At 38.0% G+C, this 25,223-nt stretch overlaps 1 protein-coding gene across 1 annotated transcript in view; it reads right to left on the reverse strand.

Moving 5' to 3' along the window:
- LOC117291415 (kalirin-like) overlaps window positions 1–25,223 on the reverse strand; it is a 95,374-nt gene that overhangs the window by 68,438 nt on the left and 1,713 nt on the right. Inside the window, exons 2-4 of the mRNA XM_033773069.1 lie at window positions 5,548–5,622; window positions 4,907–5,021; window positions 2,024–2,114 (exon numbers count right to left, since the gene is read on the reverse strand). Coding sequence (XP_033628960.1) covers window positions 2,024–2,114; window positions 4,907–5,021; window positions 5,548–5,622 — 281 coding nt within the window. The remainder of the gene's footprint in view (window positions 1–2,023; window positions 2,115–4,906; window positions 5,022–5,547; window positions 5,623–25,223) is intronic.

A 25,223-nucleotide genomic window follows, 5' to 3' on the forward strand; every position in this document is an offset into this window, starting at 1 on the left:
ACATGTGTGTGTCAGTTTGAGATTCTTTACCACACCCATCCCCAAACCTTGAAATGATTCTACAACACATTCCAAATACCCATTCTGTCCTCCACCCTAGGTGTCCTCCACCACATTCCAAATACCCATTCTGTCCTATAGGTGTCCTCCATCCACAGCCCACTCTCATCCAACACCCTAAAACAAGGATGATTGTTCCAGATACCCAAGTGCTATTAGACTTGGAATCAACTGGAGACGATTTTGAAAAAAGACTAGGTGTATAGACTAGGTGCATAACTCAACACGTTAGGCATGTGTGGCCCACATTCAGAAAAGCAATGAACTGTGGGATATGTGCAAATTGAGAACCTCATGACAGAGGTGTCTGACAGGCAAGGGCCTTAACCCACCCCCTCCCTTTAAATTCATCCTGATAATGCATCTTAAATTGTTTAATGGGAACAAACCCATTTAAGGCCTAGGACTAAGGACAAAGCCAATGGCAAAGTTAACACTTAAGTTGGAAGCTAAGTGTTGGAAATAGTTGGTTCATAATAACATTACTATCACTCTGTGCAGTGAGTGCAGGCTGTTTTATATCAAACGGAAATATAACCAAATCAAATAATTTTACATTGTACTGCAAAAAACAAAACAAAACTCTGTAGTAAAGGAAAGTCAACAAATTTCAAATTCTCAAGAGAAATCTAAACAAATTTTGGAAGCCGCTACTATTCCACTCACGAGTAATAAAACCCAAATCCATCATGTACATGTAGCACCATTTTGTGAAAATTCCACCTGGGGAAAAAACCTTGCAACAAAACAAACAAAAACTCTCATGTAAAAAAAATTGAGTTAACCTTGAAAGTTGTCTGGTAATATTCTGCTATCTAGAAAGCCAGGCGTGCAACTCTGGGTTCATTCGGGCAATTTCATTACCCTGCTACTGATATTTCCCAACAACATTCAGCGCCCATAAGTGTCTGTCTGCCCTTTTCACTGTAATATTGATCAAGTCGGCCACACATGTGTGCAGATCCAGATCTTTCTTTTTTTGAAGCCCAGCGCTAAAGAAAAAAGGTGAATGGATTGCGTTTCCGATGACATTTCAGGATCTTTTTTTTATATATAACCTGATTCTGAACCTGAGCTTCTTGAAATTGCTCGTCTGACTCCCAAAAAACCACACAGAGTACTCTTGGACACTGTCATGCAAGATTTAAATGTATTTTCACTTTATAAATAGCCAGTTGGTTTCAGAATAAGCAATATTGAGTGTATTGCTAAATGAAACTGTTGCACTACTGGTCAGTGTACTTTTCCCATCCATGTTTTTAAAATGTGGTTGTTTTTTTCTACGAACTACCCTAATTTCGTTTACTTATTTATTTATTTGTTTCACATTGATGACACTTGTACCTGCCATGGCTTTTAAGGTAACAGCATATTGAATTTCTATTTTAAATAAAGCAAAAGAAAAGCAGTGTGTGTGGAAGAAATTGTGCACAGATACATTTTGTGTAATTAGCTGCCCTACCAACATTGTTATCATGGCTGATTGTGGTGGTTGTCTTATCTATTAACACTATTGACCTATTTCCAAGAATAGGGCATGATTTTAGCGTGGGATGTCACAGTCAGTTGAGCGAGAGTTTGTCTTCAGCCGACGCCACCTTGGGAAACTCTGATGGTCGCCTTCCACGCATCCCGGTCCAGCATCAGCTTCCTAAGCTCAGTTGTTTCTTGTTGTGTTACGCCTTTCTTCAGCTGATCTCTGAATGTTAGTTTCCTCCTTCCCTTGCTCCTGTTTCCATCGAACTAGGGGGCTCACAGCTAGCTCTGGATGGAAAACACAGTGGCCATCCAGCCTCATCATTCGTTCCCTGATCTTGACAGATACTCTTGGTAGGGCACCATAGAGCTGGGAGTCACAAATCTTCCTTTTCTCCAATATCCTTTTTCTTTGTGTTCACTAACAATAGTTATGATCAAAGATGATGAAAATGACTTGAGTATTTCATAAGATATATTTGTTTACCTGTAAGACTTTAAGGACTGGTTTGATGTTACTCCAGGTGGATCCTCTCATGTCAATGATGGCACTGAAACCAAGCTCTCTCGCCTCCTCACTGTCAAGAATAAGAACAAAAGAGGATGATGAGAAATAATGACAATACAATAATTGGATCAGGAAAAGAAGTGGGAACATTGTGTTTTTCAATCACTATATTTAAAAATATAGGCTCCAATCCTTCTGCATTTCCAAAACACTATCCATATTTCAGATTGTTTGAATATAAAACCCAAATGCTTAATATGTTTAAGATGTTAAGGGAAAGCCGTAATTCTTGGAACAACATCAACAACGTCAATTCCACAGGGCATAGAGAAGGGAAGAAATCCACTCCATCATTATTTAACAACGCGTCCACAAAAAAACTCTAGTTGGGCTGCTCACACTGAAGTACCAATATGGTGCAGAGTGATAACCCCTGTCAACGCTATGAAAATTTAATGAGCTTGTAATGCAGATGATTTTTGTCTGACATCATAGCTAATTGCCTCCAACCCACAGGGCTTTTGTTTCAACAGAATCTGAAAGACTTGTTTTTGTTTCGGTTCAAAGAGGACAGTCTTGGGACAAAGCGATCTCTTAACTGTTGACTTTTTTGTGTCAAAGAAACAAAGTAGCATCTTTAAGTAAATACTGTCTTAGGATGTTATTTAAAGTAGTCTAGGTTATTTTTTTAGTAGAAGCGTGTGTTGAATAGATCAACAGCCATCGATATATTTTCGCAAATTGGAACGACTTGATTTTGAAGCCCACTGACCTACATATACCGTATTTCCCCTCTCAGTATAGAATTGGTTGAATTGGATCATAATAGAAGAAAAACAGGATAAATGTCATGTTATTTGTTTGTTTTGACATCTGACCTCATGTATTGATATTTGCTCTGAAAGAGCAAAATTAAATGACATTTTACATCATTTCGACATCATGGACAACTTCATAGAGCTGCTTTACTATGGTAATACAGCATTTATAAGCAAACTCTCCTGTATAAACCATTCAAAGGCGCCGGTGCTTCAGCACAAAAATTATCTATTAATATCTAAACTATTGCTGATTTCAACTCAACAAAAATTGCTTAATAAGTAAATTTATAATCTGTTATAAACAACCCTAGTCTAGAGACCTTTTTACAAGACTCTATTTTAAAAAAATGAGCACATCAAAAACACTTAAATTGAACTGATGAGTTCTTTCAACATTTACAGTCTAAATGATTTCAAAATGCAAACAAAATAGGAAGAAGAAAAAAAATTAAATTTAAAAACACATATGTATTCCTGTGAAGAATCCGTCTGACTGTAATGATTTTTAATTCTCAGTTGCTCACTACCAAAATTGAATTTATTGATTATTTTCCACTCTGGTGCATGTTTAATTAACAAGGCGCCGGTGACGGGTGGTAAGCAATAATAATGAAATAGAATCGCAGCAAATTACACTTGGTAGTTATTAGAGTAAACTGAAGGATTAAAGGAATGTCAACGTTGTATTAATATTCTAATAACTAGATTTAAGTATTAACAAGTTAACATTCTTAAAGCAACGTCTGTAATTGCATTATGGCACGGTTTCAACCAGAGGACTTCCATTTTTTGGATTTTCCTGTCATGAACAACAGATTGAAAACCTATGATATTGAATTGTCAAAACATTTTCAAGGCTATGAACATGCATATCTGCTACTTACAAGAACATGAGTAGCAAATAAACTTCTCCGCTCTGTCAAATATCAAACCCTGCTTGTGGGTTCGAATCCCACCCAAATAGTATGGCTTTGTTTTCACAGAAGTCAGGACGTACTGAGTAAGAGGTGCTTATCACGTATCAGTGAATTTGTAAAACACAAAAAATATGACTGCTAAATTTTTTAATCTGGGCATCATTCGCTTTCATAAATCATGTTTGTATGCTAAGCACACACAAAATTGGTGACCAGCCAATCACAACTCTGATGTACTCTACTTAAGATTGGTTCCCTGCAAAATTGTGTTCAGCAGATAAATTTGTTAAGAAATGTTTACCAGTGAAAAGCTTAAAGAAACTGGGTCAGAGACTGTTTCCAATTGCACACCTTTCCTTTAAACTGACAGGAACCCCAGGTGTGAAGAGAAGTGTTATGGGATTACGAGGCCTTCAGAAAGTGTTAATGCATTTCCTGTATAATAAATAATCCTGTCAGAGTACGAGAGTTGTAAATAATCACAGGATTGTGTGTTTATTTACTTTGTGAAGGCATGGTTTCTTCATGGCAAATGGCTGATGTAGCGTACATGTTTGGACACAGAAATTGCCCAACACACATCGGTGCAGGCCTTGAATTTGTTTCTTGAAGGGGCACAGCAATTTGCCGCTAGTAAGGGGCACTTCTATGGGGAAATGTTAATTTCTATAGGGTTAAATACCACACAATGAACTTAAAGCCCACAACATGAGCCCCCAAACATCACACAAAGTTCAGTCAGATAATCAATTTAACTGTGAAAGATTCCAGTCAGTATTTACTCTGCAATTGCCGGCCATAAAGAGAGTCAATTAACTTGACTACTCTAATGTGTTGACCCACCAACCCCTTTTACCACAACTTATGTTTACAATGTGCAATAAAATACTAAACACAAATGATATCCAATAATCTTTAATGATCTGTAACTTTCAATGCATTTTTAAGGCCATACATGTAGGAGGGCATAACCCTTTGATGTATGCATGGTTGGTGTTCTGAAAAACTGTGAATATCTTTGCTTTCAAGAGATTTCACAAACTTATAGTGAGTGTCATGACACATATCCATTGGTGACAAGAAAACAACAACTCTAGATTATGGAAGTTTTAAGTTAATCTTACCTTGGTATAGTGCTGAGATAGAAGACCACTCTGCGTAAGTCCTCTGGTTTGACCTTGTCCAGGTTGGGTCTGGATGGGAAGGTCAGGATGGGACCTCCTCTCTTGTCTCTCCCTCCTGCAAAGATAAAAACACATTTTTTTTAATTCAAGTCAATAGTCAATAGGGACAGAGGGGAAAACAAAGACACAGCAGCATCAAAATTCAAATGGGTATTTTGGATCCCCCTCCTACCCAACCAGATGTCTTTGATCCCCCTCCAATCAAAATGGGTATCTTCGATCCCGGTGATTCCTACCAAAGCACGTCTTTGATCACTGTCACACCAAAATGGGTAATTTGGGTATATTTCCAATGCAGATGGGTATCTTTCATCCCCTTCCTACCAAAATGGTTGATTCTTGTCTCCCTAAACAGAGAAGAGAAACAGAAAACTTTCCCCTTCCCCCCCCCCTTCCCACAACTTGGATGCTCATAGTCCCTCCACCCTAATGTGTTATCTCTCTATCCATATTGGTGCCCATTGTCTTCCCTTTTAATGGGTTTTCTTTTACCCCCTAACCACCCAAGTGTCTATCCTCAGCCCTATAACATCTCATCTTCCCCCAAACGACATCTAATAAGGCCTCTCCAATCCACGTACCTGAGCAATAGGCAATCTTTTCCTTCAGAATGGGTAAAACATCAGAAGCCCTCAGCCCATCACAGTGGAAGGCACCTGTTGAAATTAATGAAAAATACATTTTTATTATTATACGACTCCCAAATGCTACCTCAAGCTGAATACGTGAGGGAAAATAACACTATTGTAAAAACATGCTCAGTAGGTAGTGGTTTGCTCACACCAAAGACAGCTCTGTCGCTTGAGACCTGCGCATACATTGGTCTGCTTAAGCAGCAAAAATTGCCTAACATATTTCTGCTTAATTCACTAATTATGTAACCATTTCACAGTAAGTATGTTTAAAATATTTAAACGTTGGTACCTACATTTGTTGCACTGGTAACTCATTCCAGATACAAATTATCCAAGAAAAATACACGCGTCGTCTTCCACCACTCTCATTGAGGTATGAAAAAGTATGAAAATAAACATCCCATATACCCAGGCTGTCCAAGAAAATGACGACAAATTACACATCACACTAGAATCATAAGTCAACCAGTGCCATTCGAGAGCAAAGAAAACGCATGGTGCACATGACAAGTCAGAAGCAATTCCATTCTCGCCTTGTGATGTTAACGACTCTTATGCCACTGATACAGCTAGATACTCTAACGTTGTGAAATCTAATGTGTATATTTACAACAAACCCAAACAATAACACGTGCTCCTTTCCAAGTTCTCCTGGTACTACAAATCTTACACTACCCACTTTAGCTTTCTCCCCAAGCCACATCTGGGGAAACAAGGTTGTCACTTAACAGCTCCGAAGCCTCTCTCTCTCACTTTGCACTGGGGTGCTTTAATTGGCTCTGTCCACCCAATAAATTATTAGTGTAGACAAACAACATCCTGAGCTTTCAAACCTATCCTTTAAGATTTTCACTCCTGTTCTCCCAGATGTCTCATTACCCTTTGATTACCCATAATGCAGGGGTTGATACTTTTGCAGAGTGGTGACCTGCCATGGGACCCAGGAGAAAGCCCGATTTGGGATTTATAATTGTACCACAAGATGATTGATTTAAGTAGCTGTGAAACAGCCTGGAATTCCAAAGGTTTGAGTGTCCGCACCATTTTTCATTCCGAACATCGCACTTCCACTTCTTTGCTAACAGCACCCGATAATGAGAAGTTTCATACCACCGGAGTTTAGACACTGAGATTAAAACTCTAATGTAAGAAAAGACGATGCTTCTTCATGCTCAACGAGACACCTTGAAGATGCAGGGGAGATGCACATCAGTTATGGTGAGACAATTATTTTCTATGCATGAATCTTGCATCAAAACCTGCTTAAACTAGACCCATCTAAATTGTCTTTCTTAGTAACAAATAACTAATTGAGATAAACTAAATGCTTTTGGAAACTTATCTAGTTTCTTGAAACTCAAGGCTAAGACAGCAACAAACAGCAACCAATGATGTAAAAACACCTTTAAGTTCTCTCCAAGGCTTGGTTTTGCCATCATACTATGTCTTCAGAGCAACTTGTCTGAGTTAATTTGAACACATCACTGGAGACACATTACAGTAAGTTGATGGATTGTCATGAGACATCCCTGTTAATACATTTTCAGTGCAGTAACTACATGTTATAGTCTTCATAAAAACCTTGCAAATGTCCTTGAAGTTATACTTACAATACACAGGTACCAGTAAGACTACCAGCATAATAACTCATTTTAACTCCAAAAACAGTTTTCATTGAAGCATCAACAATGAATTGATTATTACATTTTCTATATTTAAATACCCACGGGTCTTCTGAAGAAAACAAAACTGACAAAGTCTCTAGCCTAGAAACAATACAGGAACTTATGGTGCAAATTAGTGAAGTAAACATTTATTGTGATATAAATTGTAATTTGTGGGTGTATCAAGGGCAATACTTTGTGAATATTTTATGTTAGCAAATTAATAACTCACAATTTAAGATTGTTAAAAAATTTGAGCAGAACCCTGACTGTACATAATTAAACATTTAATACCAATACATAGAACAAGCTTAGCGTCCCTGACATTTTTTTGATTCTTGGTTTGTCAAAGTGGAACTAAAATATATAACATATCTTAATTGATTTACCTCACTGTGCCACTGCTAATAATTTTGTAATGATATTTAAGTTGCTGCTTATTTAACTTGAGTGGTGATATTGATACCAAAAGAGACTTCCCATCTGGACCATTCATCTTCACATTTTTCAAGAAAAACAAAACAGCTTGGTAATACATTAAATACTTCATCTATTTTTAGTTGTTTAAATGTATATTTTTGGAAACAAATATTCTGCAAAGAAGTGTATGTGTGTACTTTTGTGAACTCACAATGCAAAACTTTCACACCGGCCTTAGTTTTGCCAAAGTGTTCAACCAAATACTATCACCAACATGGCCTGACAGCTTTCCATGTTCTCTACGCATCCGATCAAGAATTTGCCAGGCATTAATTTTTCATAAATCATTCTGATCCGGCTGGTGTGTGTCTCTTTTCTGGCCAGTAATGACATTATGCAAGCATGGATTGCCAAAGTCAAGGACCAAACCCTGGGTAGTGTGATGACATCTGATACCATTAGAGAGGGACTGTGTACAAGAACATTGTATGGTACACTGTACACCACCAATCAGGGACAGCCCATCAGGATGACTGGTGTCCTCATAAGGTAACTCACTACCCCTAGCTGTCCCCTTGGGACCAGTGATTCATGCTTGGGGTAGGAGTAAATAAACAGGGAGTGTGGATCACTATAGGATGCTACTCATGACCTGGTTCCTCCAGCCATTATAACAAGCAAAGACAATTATTTAACCACCAAAATGCGTAAATTTGCTTACATTTTCTACATCTCTATTGTAAAAAAAACAGCGGCAATGCATTATCTGGTTAGCGGAAATGTTCAACGTAACTGTTGTTATAAATTTTTCCACTTGGCTGGCACCCTTGGAGATCAACTATACAGTAATGCTTACTGTGTAAGAACGGATCCTCAGTCATAAGCTATACTGCTTACACAGCAAGAATGAAAGCTATTTACTTTCTAGAGACAAACAAATATATTCAACTTCCCGCATGGTCAATGGTCAAACCCAGATTGATTAAAAATCTTCAGTTCGTAAACAGTACACAAACCCCTAGTTCTAGGGCAAGGCCAATGACACTAAGAGGTATTTCCAACATCAACACAACATGTCCCCTGTAGTACACTACATCCATAAACAGCCTGAGGTTTAAGACAGCATGACCCAGCCCTACATCACAGCTCCACTGGATTATGTGCAAGCTACGCATGACTTACATTTCTCACTTAATGAGAATGGCAATGATTTCCATGCCTGTAGACAACTGATCATATCTTCTAGTCAGTGTCGTAATATTATTAACATAAAATACTGACGATTGAATAGCTTGAATTGATGATCTTTCCATTTTACAGTCCTTAATGGCTACAGTACAAGAGACTTAGAGCAAGCCTGGAGCCTGAAAACTTCTTGTTTAAAAACACCAAAACATATCGCGGCCATAAATGGCCAGAGCGTTTGACCCTTATGTTTCATTTGGCTGTTCTATGTTACCTCTACGATGTGGAAGCTCATTATGGCAAAAGAAGTCATCGCACAAATCACTTTCCAATTTTTATTTGATTTTCTCTTTACTTGATTCTTTCTGTATAATGTATAACTTCTTCGTTCTCTTCTCTGACATTAAAATCAGACAACTATTTAACAAAATCTGTGAAATCAGCCATGCCTTTGGTTTGGTGATGAAATGAATGCTCTAAACAGACACCCCTTTATTCTGACAACCCTATATTTTGAAAACCCTTGTGATTTACATGTACACAATAGGGTTAGAGTTTTTGTTATTGTTAAGGTAAGCGTTAAGGTTAGGGTTAGGGTTAGGAATAGGGGTAGGGTTAGGATTGTGAAAATAAACTTTGAGTGTCAGAACAAATGGGTGTCAAAACATACATGTAGAGGTGTAACCAGAATTAGTAACCAAATAACATAGTCTGCAAAAGGGAACACTGGTGGTCACCCAAACTGATGGAAAGTACAATTTCGCCATACATGTTTTTGTTGGATTATAACAAAGTATCTTATGAGAGTTCATGTTCTGACATATCCAGGTACATGTAGGGGATGAATAAAATGATGTACTGCATGTTTGTACATCTACCTTGCAATTCAATGAACCAGTACCATGTTTATGTGCAATAACTTGATACTGTGTTGTTGACTACACTTATCAGATTTGAAAGATCTAAAATCCAATTTTGGTTTGATACTGTTCATTTTACAGGCAACTGCACTATATATTAGACAGTGTGGCACTAGTTCATTGTACTGAAAATCCCCATGTGATGTACAACCATGCAAACCTGAGCGCTTTAAGTACATTGAATACCCCCAAAATCCAATTGTCAATGTGTACATATGTTTTTTTACATCCTAAAAATATATGTTTGGTCAGGGTTCAACTTGAAGCACTTTCAGTTCAAAGGACAGAGTAATAATGGTTAAGGATCTTGCTAAAGGACACAAATGTGAAAACTGGGACATAACCCCATACTCTGGTGATCAGAAACACCAGAGCTTGAAGTCCAGTGTGTTTGACCATTTGGCCACTACACAACACTAAGGCATGAACAAGAAAATAAGCCCCGATTTTCTTTCCATAGAAGTTGCACAAATCGTTCACTGCCATCTGTGCAAAATGATTTTTTGTATTCTTCCGTTGAGCTGTGATTCTGTAAACACTTTTTTACTGTAAGAAATCCAGCTTTCGGAGCGCATTGGTAAACATGTGGTGTCATAAGTCACTTGGTTTCTAGAGTACGAAAAAAAAATGTTCCCCAGACCCTATAAATTACAATCCAAATACACATGTGACTCAGCACGCTTTAAAACCTCCAAAGATTCTGCATCATTGTACAATATTGGCATTCGCTTGGAGTAGCAGCATCCCACAACGCCCATTTGTAGCGACTATAACTCCTTGTGGATGCTGTCGATAAACTGAACTGGATCTTCATTTCCTCAATGAAGTCTCCCCACCTGCCTACCTTGTATGAGCATGTAGGTTTCTCGGTCATGTCACTATTTTCACTCTATGTCAAGTCACTGACCATCTTTTTCTCTCTCCAAAGGGAGACTGTGGAGATTTTCTCACTCACACATTCACAAAAAATTGTTGGCATTAAAATATCAAAAACCAATTTCATAAAATTATCTGTGTATGAAGAGGTCCTTGACACATCAGCAAGCCTCAAAATAATCCACGGCACCAACAGCAATTACTCAGGTGCTCTTGCTTTTGCTGTGGTGCCCTTTGAAAAGTTCCAATAAAAATTTACATTTTCCCCCGAGAAGTGCCCCTTAAAAGAGGAAAATGTTATTTGCTATGACCCTGCAAGAACAAAGTTCAAGGCCAGCATTAGGAAACATTTCCAACAGTTTTGATGTTCAGAAAGAGATTTCTCTCATCAACTTGTTACCACTTATGTACTACATGCACATGCACCTTAACCACAAATGTTGTAGGCTAAACTTTCCCTTTAACACTGGCTACTATCTCAACTCTTGGAAACATTCGTTGGTGATGAGTGATCTATTAAGAAGGTAGGCACTGCTGCATCTCCCTGATTAGAAACCGTATCATCGCAGGGCATTGACCTCTTGCCATTCCTATTAGCAGATGAGTAACTAGACAGCTAGTAGCCTACCACCAGACCACACTCAAAGCATAGCAATGAAGGATAGATAGAGACAGTATTCTCATGGTGTTCCGAACCCAAGTATGTAGTTCTTACATTGGCCAAAATGCTAATTAAAATGACAGTGAGTAGTCAAGATACTATTGAGTGGTCAAGTATCCAACTGGCTAGAATGTATGTTAAAAGTCTTACTCATCCAAATTCTCCCACCGAACCCAACCATCCAGAAGAAATTAAATATTCCGTAAAGTCGGCATCAAATATCGTATTATTTCATTTCAGAGGCGCATTCATATCTGGGTCAAATACCCAGAGGGATTACCGATTGCATGAGCCATTTGTCGTCTGTCTCTGGCGACATATACCAAGTCCAAGTGAGAGAAGGCACAACAGAAAGGACAGACAGGGGGAGGGAAAGCCTCTCTGGTTGGTCAATATTATTGTTATGACATCATCGGGAGATCGCTTCCCTCGCTGGCTAGCATGATATGGATTGTGTGATGTAGGTCGTTTCCATTGACAGTGTTATATTGTGGATGGGAGTTCAGAGCACTCTGTAGTATTACACTTGGATGATGACTTTTGTACTGAATGGGAATTATGATTATCTGATTTAGGTGATTTAGAGACAAGAGCAGGGTTCCAAATACCCACTGTCTACCACTGGACGACTGGATGACTTAACTATTCTGGGCCACTGGACCAATGGCTTGCTTGACCACTGGACCATTGGACTGGTGGACGAATGGCCAAGTCCAAAAATGTTTAGCACTGGGCCAGTAAGCTCTTATTTGAACAATGCAGTTTAGTGTTTTTAAACACATTTTTGTTAACATTTAATAGTGCATCTAATAAATTTTTGTTTTTTTCTCTCTTAATGTTCAGCAAATATAACAAGAATTTTTTTTTTATAGTCTTGGTAAGACACACATATTATAAATTAGTATACTGTTATACAAATATACACAGCATTTGTTGAAAAAAAAAGAAAAAACAGATTGCTTGTTACAAGCTATTCTAGAAAACAAATACACACAGGAACATAAATGGCAATTTCAAACTGACTGGATCCTGGGAAAAACAACAACAACAAAACCAATTACTGTTGCTGAGAGCTCTGTTTTTCCCGGCATTAACAAATCAGGCTGAAGATTACTAAAATAGTTCAGTACTGCCATCAGCCGTTATCATTTTCCCTCCATTATGGATGAATACCGAACATGAAGAAGCTTAGGGCATATTCACTGACGCTACACTACTGGTTATAAACAGGTATTATCATAACAAGATAAGCGCGGCAAATTCGCCAATACTTGCTCTTTATGAAGGGTGCTCGGGAGGAGAAATAATCAGTATGCGTTGTCCTTCATAGCCTTTAGGGGAAACGACATGGTGGGATGCTCTGTTTTTAGGATTAGTGGGAGTGTATGGGCTTTTAAAACGTGAAGAGTTTTATGATAAATTGGTGTAGGTGCAAGCTGGAATACCCAGTGGGATTTGAGTTGTTTGATTCAGAGAATAGACTTCTGCTCTATAGCTAATTGAGATCAATTACTTGTGGTTTGCACTTTACATTGATATTTTAATCTCATACACCAACAACTACTTTGCATTTATTATGTATCTGTTTTATTACAATCACGTGTCCTCGTTTACAAAAACTTTGACCTCAAAAAAATTCCTGGCAATCAATATACCTATTGTTGCTCAAATAATGATAATATGGACGCTTGAATATTATGTGTCCTGGCAAAGCAGTCAAGCACACTGGACTCAAGCTCTGGTGTTACTGATCAGCAGAGTGTGGGTTCGAGTCCAGGTCTTGACACTAGCGCCCTTTTATAGTACAAACCATTGTGGTACACACAGACAACTGCACAAAACGTAAGCTTAATGTTGAGTTTCTCTTCCATTGAGCACTGTACACTTTCTGCCTGCCAAAGGCCAAACTTAAAGACTCTTCTACAATAAAAACAAAAGATGTTATTCAATACTTGGTCAAGATTTTTCTTCAAACTGTCCTTCAGTTCGGGTAAGTATGTGTATGCACAAAGCATTATACTGAGCTACGGCCATACCTCAAACTGTGAACAGCCCTTTTTTAAAGGTTACACATAATCATAATGCCCAGACAAGTAAACAAACAAGTGGGATCCTCAGTTCTTATTATTACAACTTCAGATGAAGAAGGGGGCCACAGTTTCACACAATACGCACCCAGAGGCTGTGCTTTACCCAGTGTAAATCTGCCACGAAGAAACGCAAAATCTATTCTTCTGTGATTTTCAGACCAATTTGATTTTTTCAATGGCTTAGTTGTACCGCAACAAGCCCCCCTACGGGTTCTACTTTTTTATTGAGCAAAAAAACTCCACGGGTATTCGGTTGTACTTTCTTCGCAGGGGTGTGGGTCTTGAGTTGTCATTGTTCAAACTATTGTCGCCGGATTGTGGATATAGAATGTCTTTGTTGAGATTTAACACATGATTTGTATTTACAATACAACCAACAGGTACTTCAATTTTTCCACGGACTGTTTTTGAGAGAGGGACTGAAACTGAAATGAAGTTGTCTCAACAAACATTCACTGTGTCATAATATGTTCGCACAGGCTCCTATGAAAATCTAGTTAATTTGGACCCCTGCAGAACATGTACTGTACAGCATAGCTTGAACACTAGTTTTACAATTTTTGTTTTTTTAAACACATTAACTTCAATGGGTGTCAGCAATACAGTCCTGGTATTTCACAGAGGCTCTGTTGCCCCTGGCTCACTGCCCTGGTCATACAATTTCTTCATTAAAGAGGTGTCCTTAACCAAGGAGAAACACAGGTCCAGTGCGCTTTCAAAAACGAAGCATCAATCATATCATGGGACTGAAACAAAATGCACACTATGTATTAAGGACACTATTAGCGACAAATTTACACCCTTAGAAATCATACCCACATCAACAGCAACATATACAACCCCCAAACATTGGCACTCAATAACATCTCAAAGTAAATGGTTCGAGACAGTTTTTGTGTCCTGAAATTTGGGAGGAATGTCCCGTAATTGGTTTGCCAATCCAGTGTCAAATCAACTCAGTGCTTGCCTCGTAAAGTTTTGATGTTTATCAATCAGTGCCTTCAAGGTTGTCAAGAGAGGGCGCTTTGACTGGTTCCTTATTGTCTACATGTACATGTAGTATCATTTCATCTAAGATTTTGAAAACTGCCCTGGATGAAACCAAATGAAACTAGATAAAGTAGGGCATCACTTGAACGATCCCTCCCATTATTTTTATTTTGGTATAATTAAAAAATATTGTTTGAAGTTAACTAGAACCATTGTATTAACCCTGCCCTTGATAACATTTTCAAGAGAGCTGACAAATCATTTGAAATTTGAAACCATCCAACTGCATGAGTTCTGTATGGCGGCACATTGGTGCATAGAAATATCTGAGCATGCCTACCATTGATTTACAAGCTACTCATCAACACATATAGAAAGTTACTCTGCATGTCCTTCCTAGCTTTGTTGCAACCTCACCACTTTCATGGGCAAAGGGAGGTCTTCGGCAAAAACTTAAATAAAGAAAAAAAAAATAAAGAAAAAAAAAACTGGAAGATCTCAGGCCTGATGGATGTTATCTTTTGCCATGGAGTGTTCTTATCCAATGACAAGTCATCAACGTTCAACAGTAAGACATTGCACGCCCGCCAAGAACGTCATGGCTAGTCATTACCAACAACGGACCCCCATTACATTAAGAATGTTCAAAATGTCCAGCCATTCAATAATAGAAGAAGAAAAAAATTGACAGCATTACAATCAATCAAGGTGGACTACACTACACAATATTTTCCGTGGTAGTAAAATGTCAGAAATGCTGAGTCCCGCCGAGCGTGCATTCACACATGTGCTGGAGGGCCAGCCAAAAACCTGTCTGTAACGTTAAAATATCACAGGGTACATTCGAATTGAAACACCAGGGTCCATGCCAGGAATTAGTGGATTCTGAGGGGTACCATCTCCAAGGGATACATCTCAGCCTGGGATGTACCTCAGCGTAGTCAAGAGGGACAGTGGTGACATTCGGTGTTAGGATTTAGGGAGGCGGACACCAAACTCCTTTTTTTTTTAATTGCTACAAAAAATAAGGCACTTGGGAGGGGGGGGAATCGGGCAACTATTATCTGAGCAAGATTTTGGTAAAAATCGACAAATAATGTATAAGTCAAATAAATAATGACTGTACATAATAGTTGGATGGTCTGTTTTAAAGAAGTTGATTTGGTACATGTACAAGAATTCACAACTGAATGAAATCTTTGAATATTGTAAGTGTTAGCAGCAAGTACGATAAGGCCCTGCCTAAATTGTATCAGCAACCATTATGTGGAAACAACTTAAACTTGTAATCAGCCAAATATTATCGTCATCTCATGGCACTCTATAGAAAAAAAGGGCTTTCCAATCACTGTACATATTCTTCATTTAAAATTCTAGTCTGGTCTTAACGTTTAAAAAATCTTCTCTCTGAAGCAATTTAATGCTCAATTTGTGTGAACAGGCGGAAGAAACTGTAAAATAATATCCAACTTGAGTTGCAATTTACACACTGAAATTCCTTACATTGTTTGCCCAAGTATGTACTTTCTGTTTTGCAATGGGTAAATATGTATACTTGAGCTGTATGTGCATCAGCATAGCTTAGTGAAAATGTACTTTTGCTATTTTCCTATGGAAATTAATTCATCACAATAAGGAAAGGTAATGTATATATATAACAACAGAAAAACAAATGCACTGTGGTACTGCACATGTAAGCCACAACCTATTTTAAATTGAGCTGTAATCACATCGACTTTCATACCTGTAGCTGCTTAGATATTAACAGACAACTATTGTGCTTAATTTTTAAAATGTTACCAGCCAAAGCAATAGGTCATACATACCATTTTGACTGGTTTCCTGCTCATTTTTGCTAAGCTTTTACAATTTTAAGCATCATTTACAGCTCATAAAGCTCTTTGAGGCCCTCGGAAATAAGCAAGATCTTTTGGCTGGTATACAATGGTTCTTTTTGCTTGGCATTTGTGTTTAGCAGCTCTATAAAACTAAGCCAAGTCTAGACACATTAGTTTTTATTTCAAATTTTTATTTGACCCACACACATTTTCTTTCAAAGAAAAAGTGATATTTTTAAACACTGATAAATCTGACTGGCCCCTTAATCCTGATGATGAGAATCCAGTAAGTACCATCAGTTTATCAAAGCTGTCATCTGTTATATGCTAATTAGTGGATTCAGCTGTAGATACCTGGCTTGCCTGTATAAGCCAATGGCCCCTGATCATATCATGATAATAGTTGTACTGACTACTTCCATCTACTGGATAGTGTGGAACAGACATCATTTTTGCTCAGCAGAAAACTTTTCCAACACTCTAACCAGCTTAAGCAGCTTCATTGTTCCCTGAACATTCTTCCGTTCAGCATCAGAGATTGTCCTGCGCAACAGAACAACTCAAAACACAACTTGAGACATCTTTTAACCTCCAGAAGTGCATACCGTCTTTTGTTATACGAGCCAGACATGTTAAAGAACCATTTATTACCATCTTTATGTTATTCACTGGATCTTGGTGCATTTTATTGTGGTAAAGGTAAATTGCCTCAGACATCCCAAGGAAACTTTAAAATGTCAACAGGTAAAAGTTAATTAACATGCATTGCCCATGGTTATTCGAATGATCTCACCTCTTGTTGTTTAGCCTTTAAAGGTTAACTCTGCATTGATATTAAGGTTGTCCAATTTTACCCAAACCCTGAGCTACTGTTCTCCAAATCCTCTTCTAAATACAACATAGGACCATGATTGGACAGTTTGAGTGGGGATCCATTATGGGCTTTTAGAACTTAGGTACCACTACCCTAGCCTTCGTGTTGGGTCCTTGCCAGTAATCAGACTGCGTTATGCAAAAGGTAGGATATGTTGTGATCACTGACGAAGGATGAGCATGGAAACCCAAGTAGCTTTATGATGGAGATTAGGGGTTTGCAAGCCAGTCAACACAGGTTTAAAGGTCCATTCTCTATGGTTTAACCAGGTCTGGTTTAACTGTGTACAAGGTTATCCTGTACACAGTAACACAAAACTATGCACTGTGGCAGTTTATGGTTTACTCTAATCCATGGTACATAACCTTTCATAATATGCTCACTGGTTTACTTTCATAATACACTCACTGGTGTGTGTTTTGCTGTACAGTGAGAAATTGAAGAGTCTGTAAAAGCCTACCCTCCCCTTCCTCCACCCAAATGCACCCACCCTCAACCACATTTTCCTTTTAGCCCATCAATATAGGAAATGATCAAAAAGCTTTTGTACTTCCGCACATGTATCTTTATTTTAAATAACACAATTTAGACTGGCCCAGTGGACTTGAACCCAACCACTGTTTCCACTCACATTTGGCAAGCAGGTGACACAGCTAACGTCAAGTTCTATATAATACATTACTAAAGGCAACGACCCAAAACTGACCCCAAAAGAAAAACAAATAGCGCCAGTAGCTCCAAAAGAAAAATGACACCAGAGTCAAGAAGTTCAAATCGATACTCTCTCAACCTTTCTTTCTCATTTCTTAAAACTTTGTTACATCGATACATCTAGACCAGTTCAAGGGTCCAGCGCCACTGCTTTTAAGATTTCACAGTATCCAGTACTCGGTTCCTTTGTCTAAAAGTAAACGAAAACTAGAAGCACCTGGTCAAGATGACTTGTGTCAATTGGAATTCTAGTGGAAACGACACCCGGCAGTCAGCCTAAGAATAAAAGGCTTAGTAACTCTACCTGACATGGATTCTGGCGCTCATGAAGCCAACATTCTCCTGCATGGCTTTGATTACAGGGAACCATGTAAAAGATCGCCAGTGAGATTGAACCAGTGAGGAGGAGGGTATACATTAATGAGGCACTATGCAGTCTATGGCCTCTTTTCTCCACCCTGGCCACCCCAACCTGCCCCTTTGCTGTTGTTGTAATGTTTGCAATTCTTAGTTATTCTTGGTTATAATGAAGCCACAACTTAGCTTAACAAAAATGTAAAATGGGGATCTTACTTCAAGTTAACAGTTTTGCATGTAACATTAATAATAACAAATGATATATTTTTCCAATTACATTGCACAGTGTCTTTATAACAAAAACTCATTTTTTTGTTAGGTTCTGATAAATATCAAGAACATAAGTGAACGATTTCCTATAGTAAATTCTCTACAAAATGTACCAGTTGAATCAAAAATTATTTGCTACTCAATATGAGCATTCAGTGTGTACAAAACCTGCTCAGTCCAAATATTTCCCTGTGCAAAATTGCTTGAAAGTCCCGTATAACAGTATAGTTATCTATGAAAAAGGCAATGACAAAAATTTGACAAAATTTACAGTACACCATAGAACTACATGTAGAACTGCAAACAAATTTGCTGTGCACCGGGACACCAGAATTATGTGTGCAAGCCTAGTAGTAATGACACATCTTTCAGCCATTAACCACAGATGATTGTGCGCATATAACTGTACATGTAGGCCAACAGAAGAAATTACTAATTCACCCAAATTGGCCTGGTGCACTATGAACAAAACATGGAGCGAGTTAATGTAATGTGCAGCAGGCTTCCTCAGAATCTCCCCTGCTTCGGTCTCATCTATTGACACCTTAAGACAGACAGACAATTCGCTGGATGGCACGCATTGCAATTGCAAACCCCTAATGGAAGTAAACCAGCAGACGCACATTTCGGTCAAATCAACCCAAATATTGAATGAGAGTGTCAGGACTCGGGCGTGTGTGAGGACTGCTCAGTTTTTCCAGTTTGCATTATGTAAACGATGTGTAGACGGCCTTTTAATTCAATTGTTGCAATTACGGCTAGAAATGGAGTTATTACACTGATTAAGCCATTACCGTACATGTACATGTACGTACGTACTCTCTGTAGTATACGATGGATGTTGTATGTACCCCATACAATATCTTAACTGTTAATGTACAGTACCTGTGTTTACTGTACTTGTATGTTCTGCACACACAAAATTAATTATTCAATGTGTGACTTCTATGGCTGTACATAAAGTGTACATAAAGTGTATGCACAAGGTCACACTACAGACGTCTACACTTTCAGCACTTAATTAAAATACATTCACTCTCAGACTTTAAAATATTCAACCCTTAGTGTTTAATGATAAACATTTTTACAAACAAATTAGGACTCAATTAAGTTCAGTGCCTATTACAAACTTACTGCTTTCATAGAATTAGAAATATTGGGTTGATTTTTATCTGATCTATTTTAAGTAGTGTTGCTTTGCAAGGCAAGGGAACTCTGCAAGCAAGTTCAAAACTGTAAAATACACTGTACATTTATAAACAGATTTACTGTATTCAGTATACAAATTCCTAATAGTAACTCATAAACTGTTCAACATCCATTTAACTTTATTTTGTCCCCAAACTAAACGATGAAACACAAATGTCAAACTCCAATGTAGACCCTGAACTTCGCACTTGACATGGCAAAGCAACTTCCCTCTGGTAAGGGGAGCCTCTATAACGAAAATGTAACAGCGCTATGGGTTATTTTAAGGCCTTCCATCACTGTTAACCATCTCTTTAAAATTGAGGATGCATCAAGACTTTTTACCAGTGTCTCCAACTGCCATAAGACAACAAAATGAATCTTGAGCATAATTCCAAAGGACAGTACTCCCCGAGAGACATTGCCAAGGAGATAAGACACCCAGCAGCAGGTCGTCAACCCCACCTCAACGACAAAGATGTTACTTCATAATGCATGCACCTGCAATCTCATCCTGAAATGAATTGGCTGAAATGACAGAGCTGGAAGGTCAGGTCTGCAACGATGGACCAGATATGTAGTGATGACAGCTCTCTTTGAAAAGTAGGACATGATTTAGGACAAGAGAGCTAAGACCGACCTCTCATATCTAGCAGAAAACCTTTCGCATCAGCAGCCCTACTGAAGGTGACTCCACAACATCATTAATTCGTTATAATAACTAATTCATCTTTCTATCAAATATTTTGATTGTGTAGTGTACATTGTATAGTCTATTCTCATATTAACACAAACATACAAGACAAATTTCATTGTCTCAGAAACTTCCTTCAACCTGTTCTGCTCTGTGAACACTTCGCACAGATTTTTTTTTCTCCACAAATCCATGGGGTATGTACACAAACAGTACAAATGTATAGGGTCTACAAACAAAAATATAATAAATAATTGAATAAAACAGCTAGCCCTCTCAAGAACATGATTCCTTCTTTCAGAAAAACAGTGTAGGATATTTTTAATGATTGAAATCTACTAGAGAAGAGCTACCAACAATTGCATCTTGCAAACAGGGAGATTTCAGACAACAACGAGGCATATTTGTTGGATTTAAATAAAAACACAAATGGGGAAAAGTTTCCATAATCTACAAAATACAACCAAAAGAATAAACATGAACCTCAAATCTTGTTTATCAACACAATAACACAAGGCATCCCCAGCTGGCCCTACCTCCCAGTAAATGCAGATAATATAAGGAGACCCAGGACTACCCTGGTTTTGACCTTTGACATCAAAGAGCTAAGAGGTCACTGGGTAAGGACCTCCTTTGAATCCTGGGTAAACAAACAGGCTGGGGTTTGGTTTCAACATTGTGAGGCAGAACAATGTGCGGTTTGAATAATAGCAAATGAATAATGAAATGCATCAACCATAACAGACCGGGCAAGTTCAAGCACTGAACTGGTTGTACATATTTTGATGAGTAGGCCTAACCTTACTAAGTTCAAAATCATTTCATTTCAAGACCACATCCCTAGAGCAACAAATGAAAGTTTATTGTACCGTAAAAATCATTCTTGAGCATGTTCCTTTGTACACATATTTGAGCCATCAAATGAATGCAGGTGCTAACCCATAAATCATTAAAAATGAGGTTGTAAATAAATGAACAACATACGTGATTCCTTTTTTAATACCATGATAAAGGATAGCAATCTACATAATGTAATATACTTGTACAATGTATGTTGAATACGTTGACTGAAAGTTATGCTCAATTTTCAAGTACATTGAATTATGTTCTATTATAAATATAAGGTTTACTTCTATGTTGTGTTGTATTTTGGCCTTTGAAAAAGACTCCAATGTTTGAAATGTGGGTCATTAACATTTGTGTTGGCATTAATTGTTGTACGCAGGAATTCAAAGATGCAGTTTTGCCATTGAGCTGTTTTAGCCGCGCTTTCTCTGTTGATGGGAAACCATAACAGACAGGGAATCAGCCTACTTCACCACTAATTGATTCTCTAAAGCAGGAAGTTATTAAATCAATGAGCTGTGTGTCCAACCGGATGTATTTGGCAACTCGCATCCTAAAAAGGAAATATGAAGCAGGAATGGTCCAATGTTGCTCATTGTTTTAGGCTTGTACTACACATTTATAATACATAGGTGCTGGTCATTTGTTGTATGAGGGTCCTCCTGTGTCAATTTAAAACACTTTTGCGGATCTGGTAACATCTAGTATGAATGCCACAAATAAACTGTGAAGTTATAATGCAAACTGCTTGAATTAGCTCATGCTAATCCATTATTCTAACTTGCTAACCCATGCTAATGCAGCTCTTGAAGTTAACCAAAACATCCAAATGGTTAATATTTCATCCGTGGACTTGACAGTCGGCCGTGGCTCTTGATTCAGAGAAAAATTAATGACTCAGGATATTGGTTAACTCAGGCATAGCTGGAGCCAAGTGATGAATGGTGATATGCGTGCGTTATACTCCGTGCACGCACACGCACATGACTCCACGACAATAACTTGCATACATTGTACTGATGACTCAAGTCCATTAACTGACAGGTAAACAAGCTGTGTTGGTTGTGTGTTCAAAAGTCATTGACTGGTTTGCTTGTTTGGTTTAATTTCTGCGATCTTGTTTTTTAATTTTGATAACAGCTCCCCGTTGTTGCATTTGAGAAAGTCAACTAAACTCATTAAACAGATCGGATGAGTCAAGGAATATATTAGCAATTGTTACTCTGAATTATGGATGAGGTCAATGGGCAATGTGATTACTTAGTGGTTAATAAAACCAATAATTTATTCTATTCTTGAAGAGGTCTTGAGAATAGAAGGCAAGTGTGATTTGTTTCAAACATGGACATGTGTCAGAACAAGAAGACTTCAGCCTATAACTGACCTCTCGAATTGAGGGAAAATTCAGTGTTTGTCAAAGGCCAAGCTTTAGTTCGAGTATGGACAGTACTTGGTCTGAATTATTTCTGAGGTTCTTTTTTACTGAAGGTTTTTAAATATTTATTAGATATCTTACTCTTATTTCTTCACTGTCATCTCTACACAGGTATCTTCAGACCATGGAAGTCCTTCCTTCATCATGTTCAGACCTTGAAGGTTACAGCGCTTAGGATCGTATTGTTTCATTACCACCAGGCACTACAGCTCTTGGATCCAATGTTTCCCTTATTAACCAAGAGGTGAGTCAAGAGCTTTACCAAACAGCAATTTATAAACTGACAGATTGCCTAATGACGGGGAAAATCTTTCAAAATCATTGGTCTAGCTACACTGAAAGCTTTTCGGCCCAGAACTTTGTTTGCACAGGGAACATTCAAGTGAGTGAATGTCAAGTGTGGACCTAAGAAACACAGAGAAGTGTAATATGTGACAGTAAATTGGGAATATAGGTCAAAGTAAGTTTTGTTCGGGCATTTATAGGCATTATAGACCAAAAGAGCAAGTTTAAAATGAATCCATTAACATGAAACCAACTCAATTATCTATCTGCTCCATTAACCCTAGCTATGCTTGGGACTAAGGATAGCCAGTGGGTGGCCAAGGCAGTCTAGTCAAACAAGTTGCTGTTTGGTTTGAAGGTTATTGCTCCAAGGTTTGAAGGGAATGTTCTCAATCTCAACATGTACTGAGGGGTTGTGCAACTCATAGGGTAACTCATTCTCAACACAGCACCAGGGTTAACCACAGTGTACAAAAAGCAAGTCTGGGATCATCATGTGGTTAAACTGCAGGATATCCTTGGGTGCTTTTCTTAAACATCAGGTTAAACCCTTTAGGGACCATTCATTTCTTTATAATCATCACCATAGGCCCAGACATTGCTATTCTTGTTGATTCCACCCCCCCCCCCCCATTTTTTTGTTTAGGAAAATGTAAGAAAACTTCTCAAGAAACAGAAATATATGATTTTGTTTTTAAATGAATAGTACATTGTACCTAGCCTTCCTTCCTTGTTAGCATGGGATACAATTGGAATGTCAACTTTGTCCTATACCTTTTCTTTGGCCCTCTTGGTCGATTGGAAGTACAACTGCTAGCAGTATAACACATTTTCATCATGTTGAAGGTGATTGTTAAAATGTTGTGTGTCCTTGCCAATCGCCTCAGGCTGACAAGTCAATTTCTACACATTGTTTGCAAACCACCACAAAACTGTTTTCGTCATTTCTGTGAGAATCAAGGACTGTTAAACTCCATGGTTAAATAAATAGAAGGTCTGTATTCATTGTTATACAGTATTGTACTTTTAAATGTGTCATTTTATAAGGCTTTTCTTTTTTTACAAACATTGGCTGCCATTTTTTATCATGGGCAGCCTTGAGTAGCACCAGATTTGCCCTAAACTTTCTTTTTTTGAACTGCGGCAGGTACAAAAAACAAATTTGGAAATGGGTTCAAAATTGTCCCTTCTAGAGCAGACAGCAAAAATCACAGTTTAAAATATTACACTCCTTTCATTACAGCCTACATGTATCTCATGTGGTTTATTTCTAGGGCCAACATGTGTGCACAGGAGCAAGTAAGTGGTAGGTCCTAACAATACCCTAATGGAGACTGAACAATAACACTGTGACCAGTGGTGTCTGCCCCCCCATTGTAGTTTGGTAGGCAGTGTATGGGAATTGTATGGTATGAACATCTTGCAAAACTACAAAGGAAAATACCTCAGTGTACTACATTCACACTGGACACCAAACTGTATGCAGGAGAAGTAAACACAAGGGTGTCAGTTATAATACACTATCATTTTTCCATATTAGGTCTATAGATATTTGTATTACATTCACTACTCTGTGGATCAATCTTTTGGACAAATTTGATTCAAACCCATGTTGAAAAAGGTGTTATAAACACCCACTTTGTGTCTCGAGCTTGATTCATAAACAAACACTCCCTGAAATATTTCAGAAAAATTGTGAAGTTTTGGTGATCTATCAAATGTTAGAAGTTCAAAAATAGTTGTTTAACTGTACCATACCAATGAATATGGTACACAATATTACTGTGCAACAGACAGCAGCAATAATCAAACTGATTAAATTTCCAGGAATGATAGGCTCTTAAAGGTAACATCCTAAAAGAAGTATGCTGCCTATATCAGACTAGTATCAATTCTAGTCTACGGCCATTATTCACAAAATTGCATTTCTCAGTAACCATCATCATACAGCTAACATTAAATATGGGACAGGTTGCACAATATCATGCGTATGTCCACATGTCTTAATTGGTACAAAGTGCATCTCTGGGCTTATGGAGGAAATCCAGTAATGTAAGGTGTATTCTGTACAACACAGTCTGCATGCTGTCTAGGCGTGCCTATCGTCCCCATTAATGAAAGGTCAACTTGTCAGTCTGGAGATGGATGGTTTTTCTCACTCTGCTAATAATTCTGTGCAGTAAATTTAATATCGTGAGTACGTTTTCTGTTGTATCAATATTACTTATAAATGTACGTCATCACATCATGTACGTGCACCATAAGGGGGCAAACAAACTCCTGTACATGTAAATATATGCAGGCCTGAAAATGTACCT

Source organism: Asterias rubens, chromosome 6 (genome assembly GCF_902459465.1).
Source record: "Asterias rubens chromosome 6, eAstRub1.3, whole genome shotgun sequence".
Lineage (NCBI taxonomy): Eukaryota > Metazoa > Echinodermata > Asteroidea > Forcipulatida > Asteriidae > Asterias > Asterias rubens.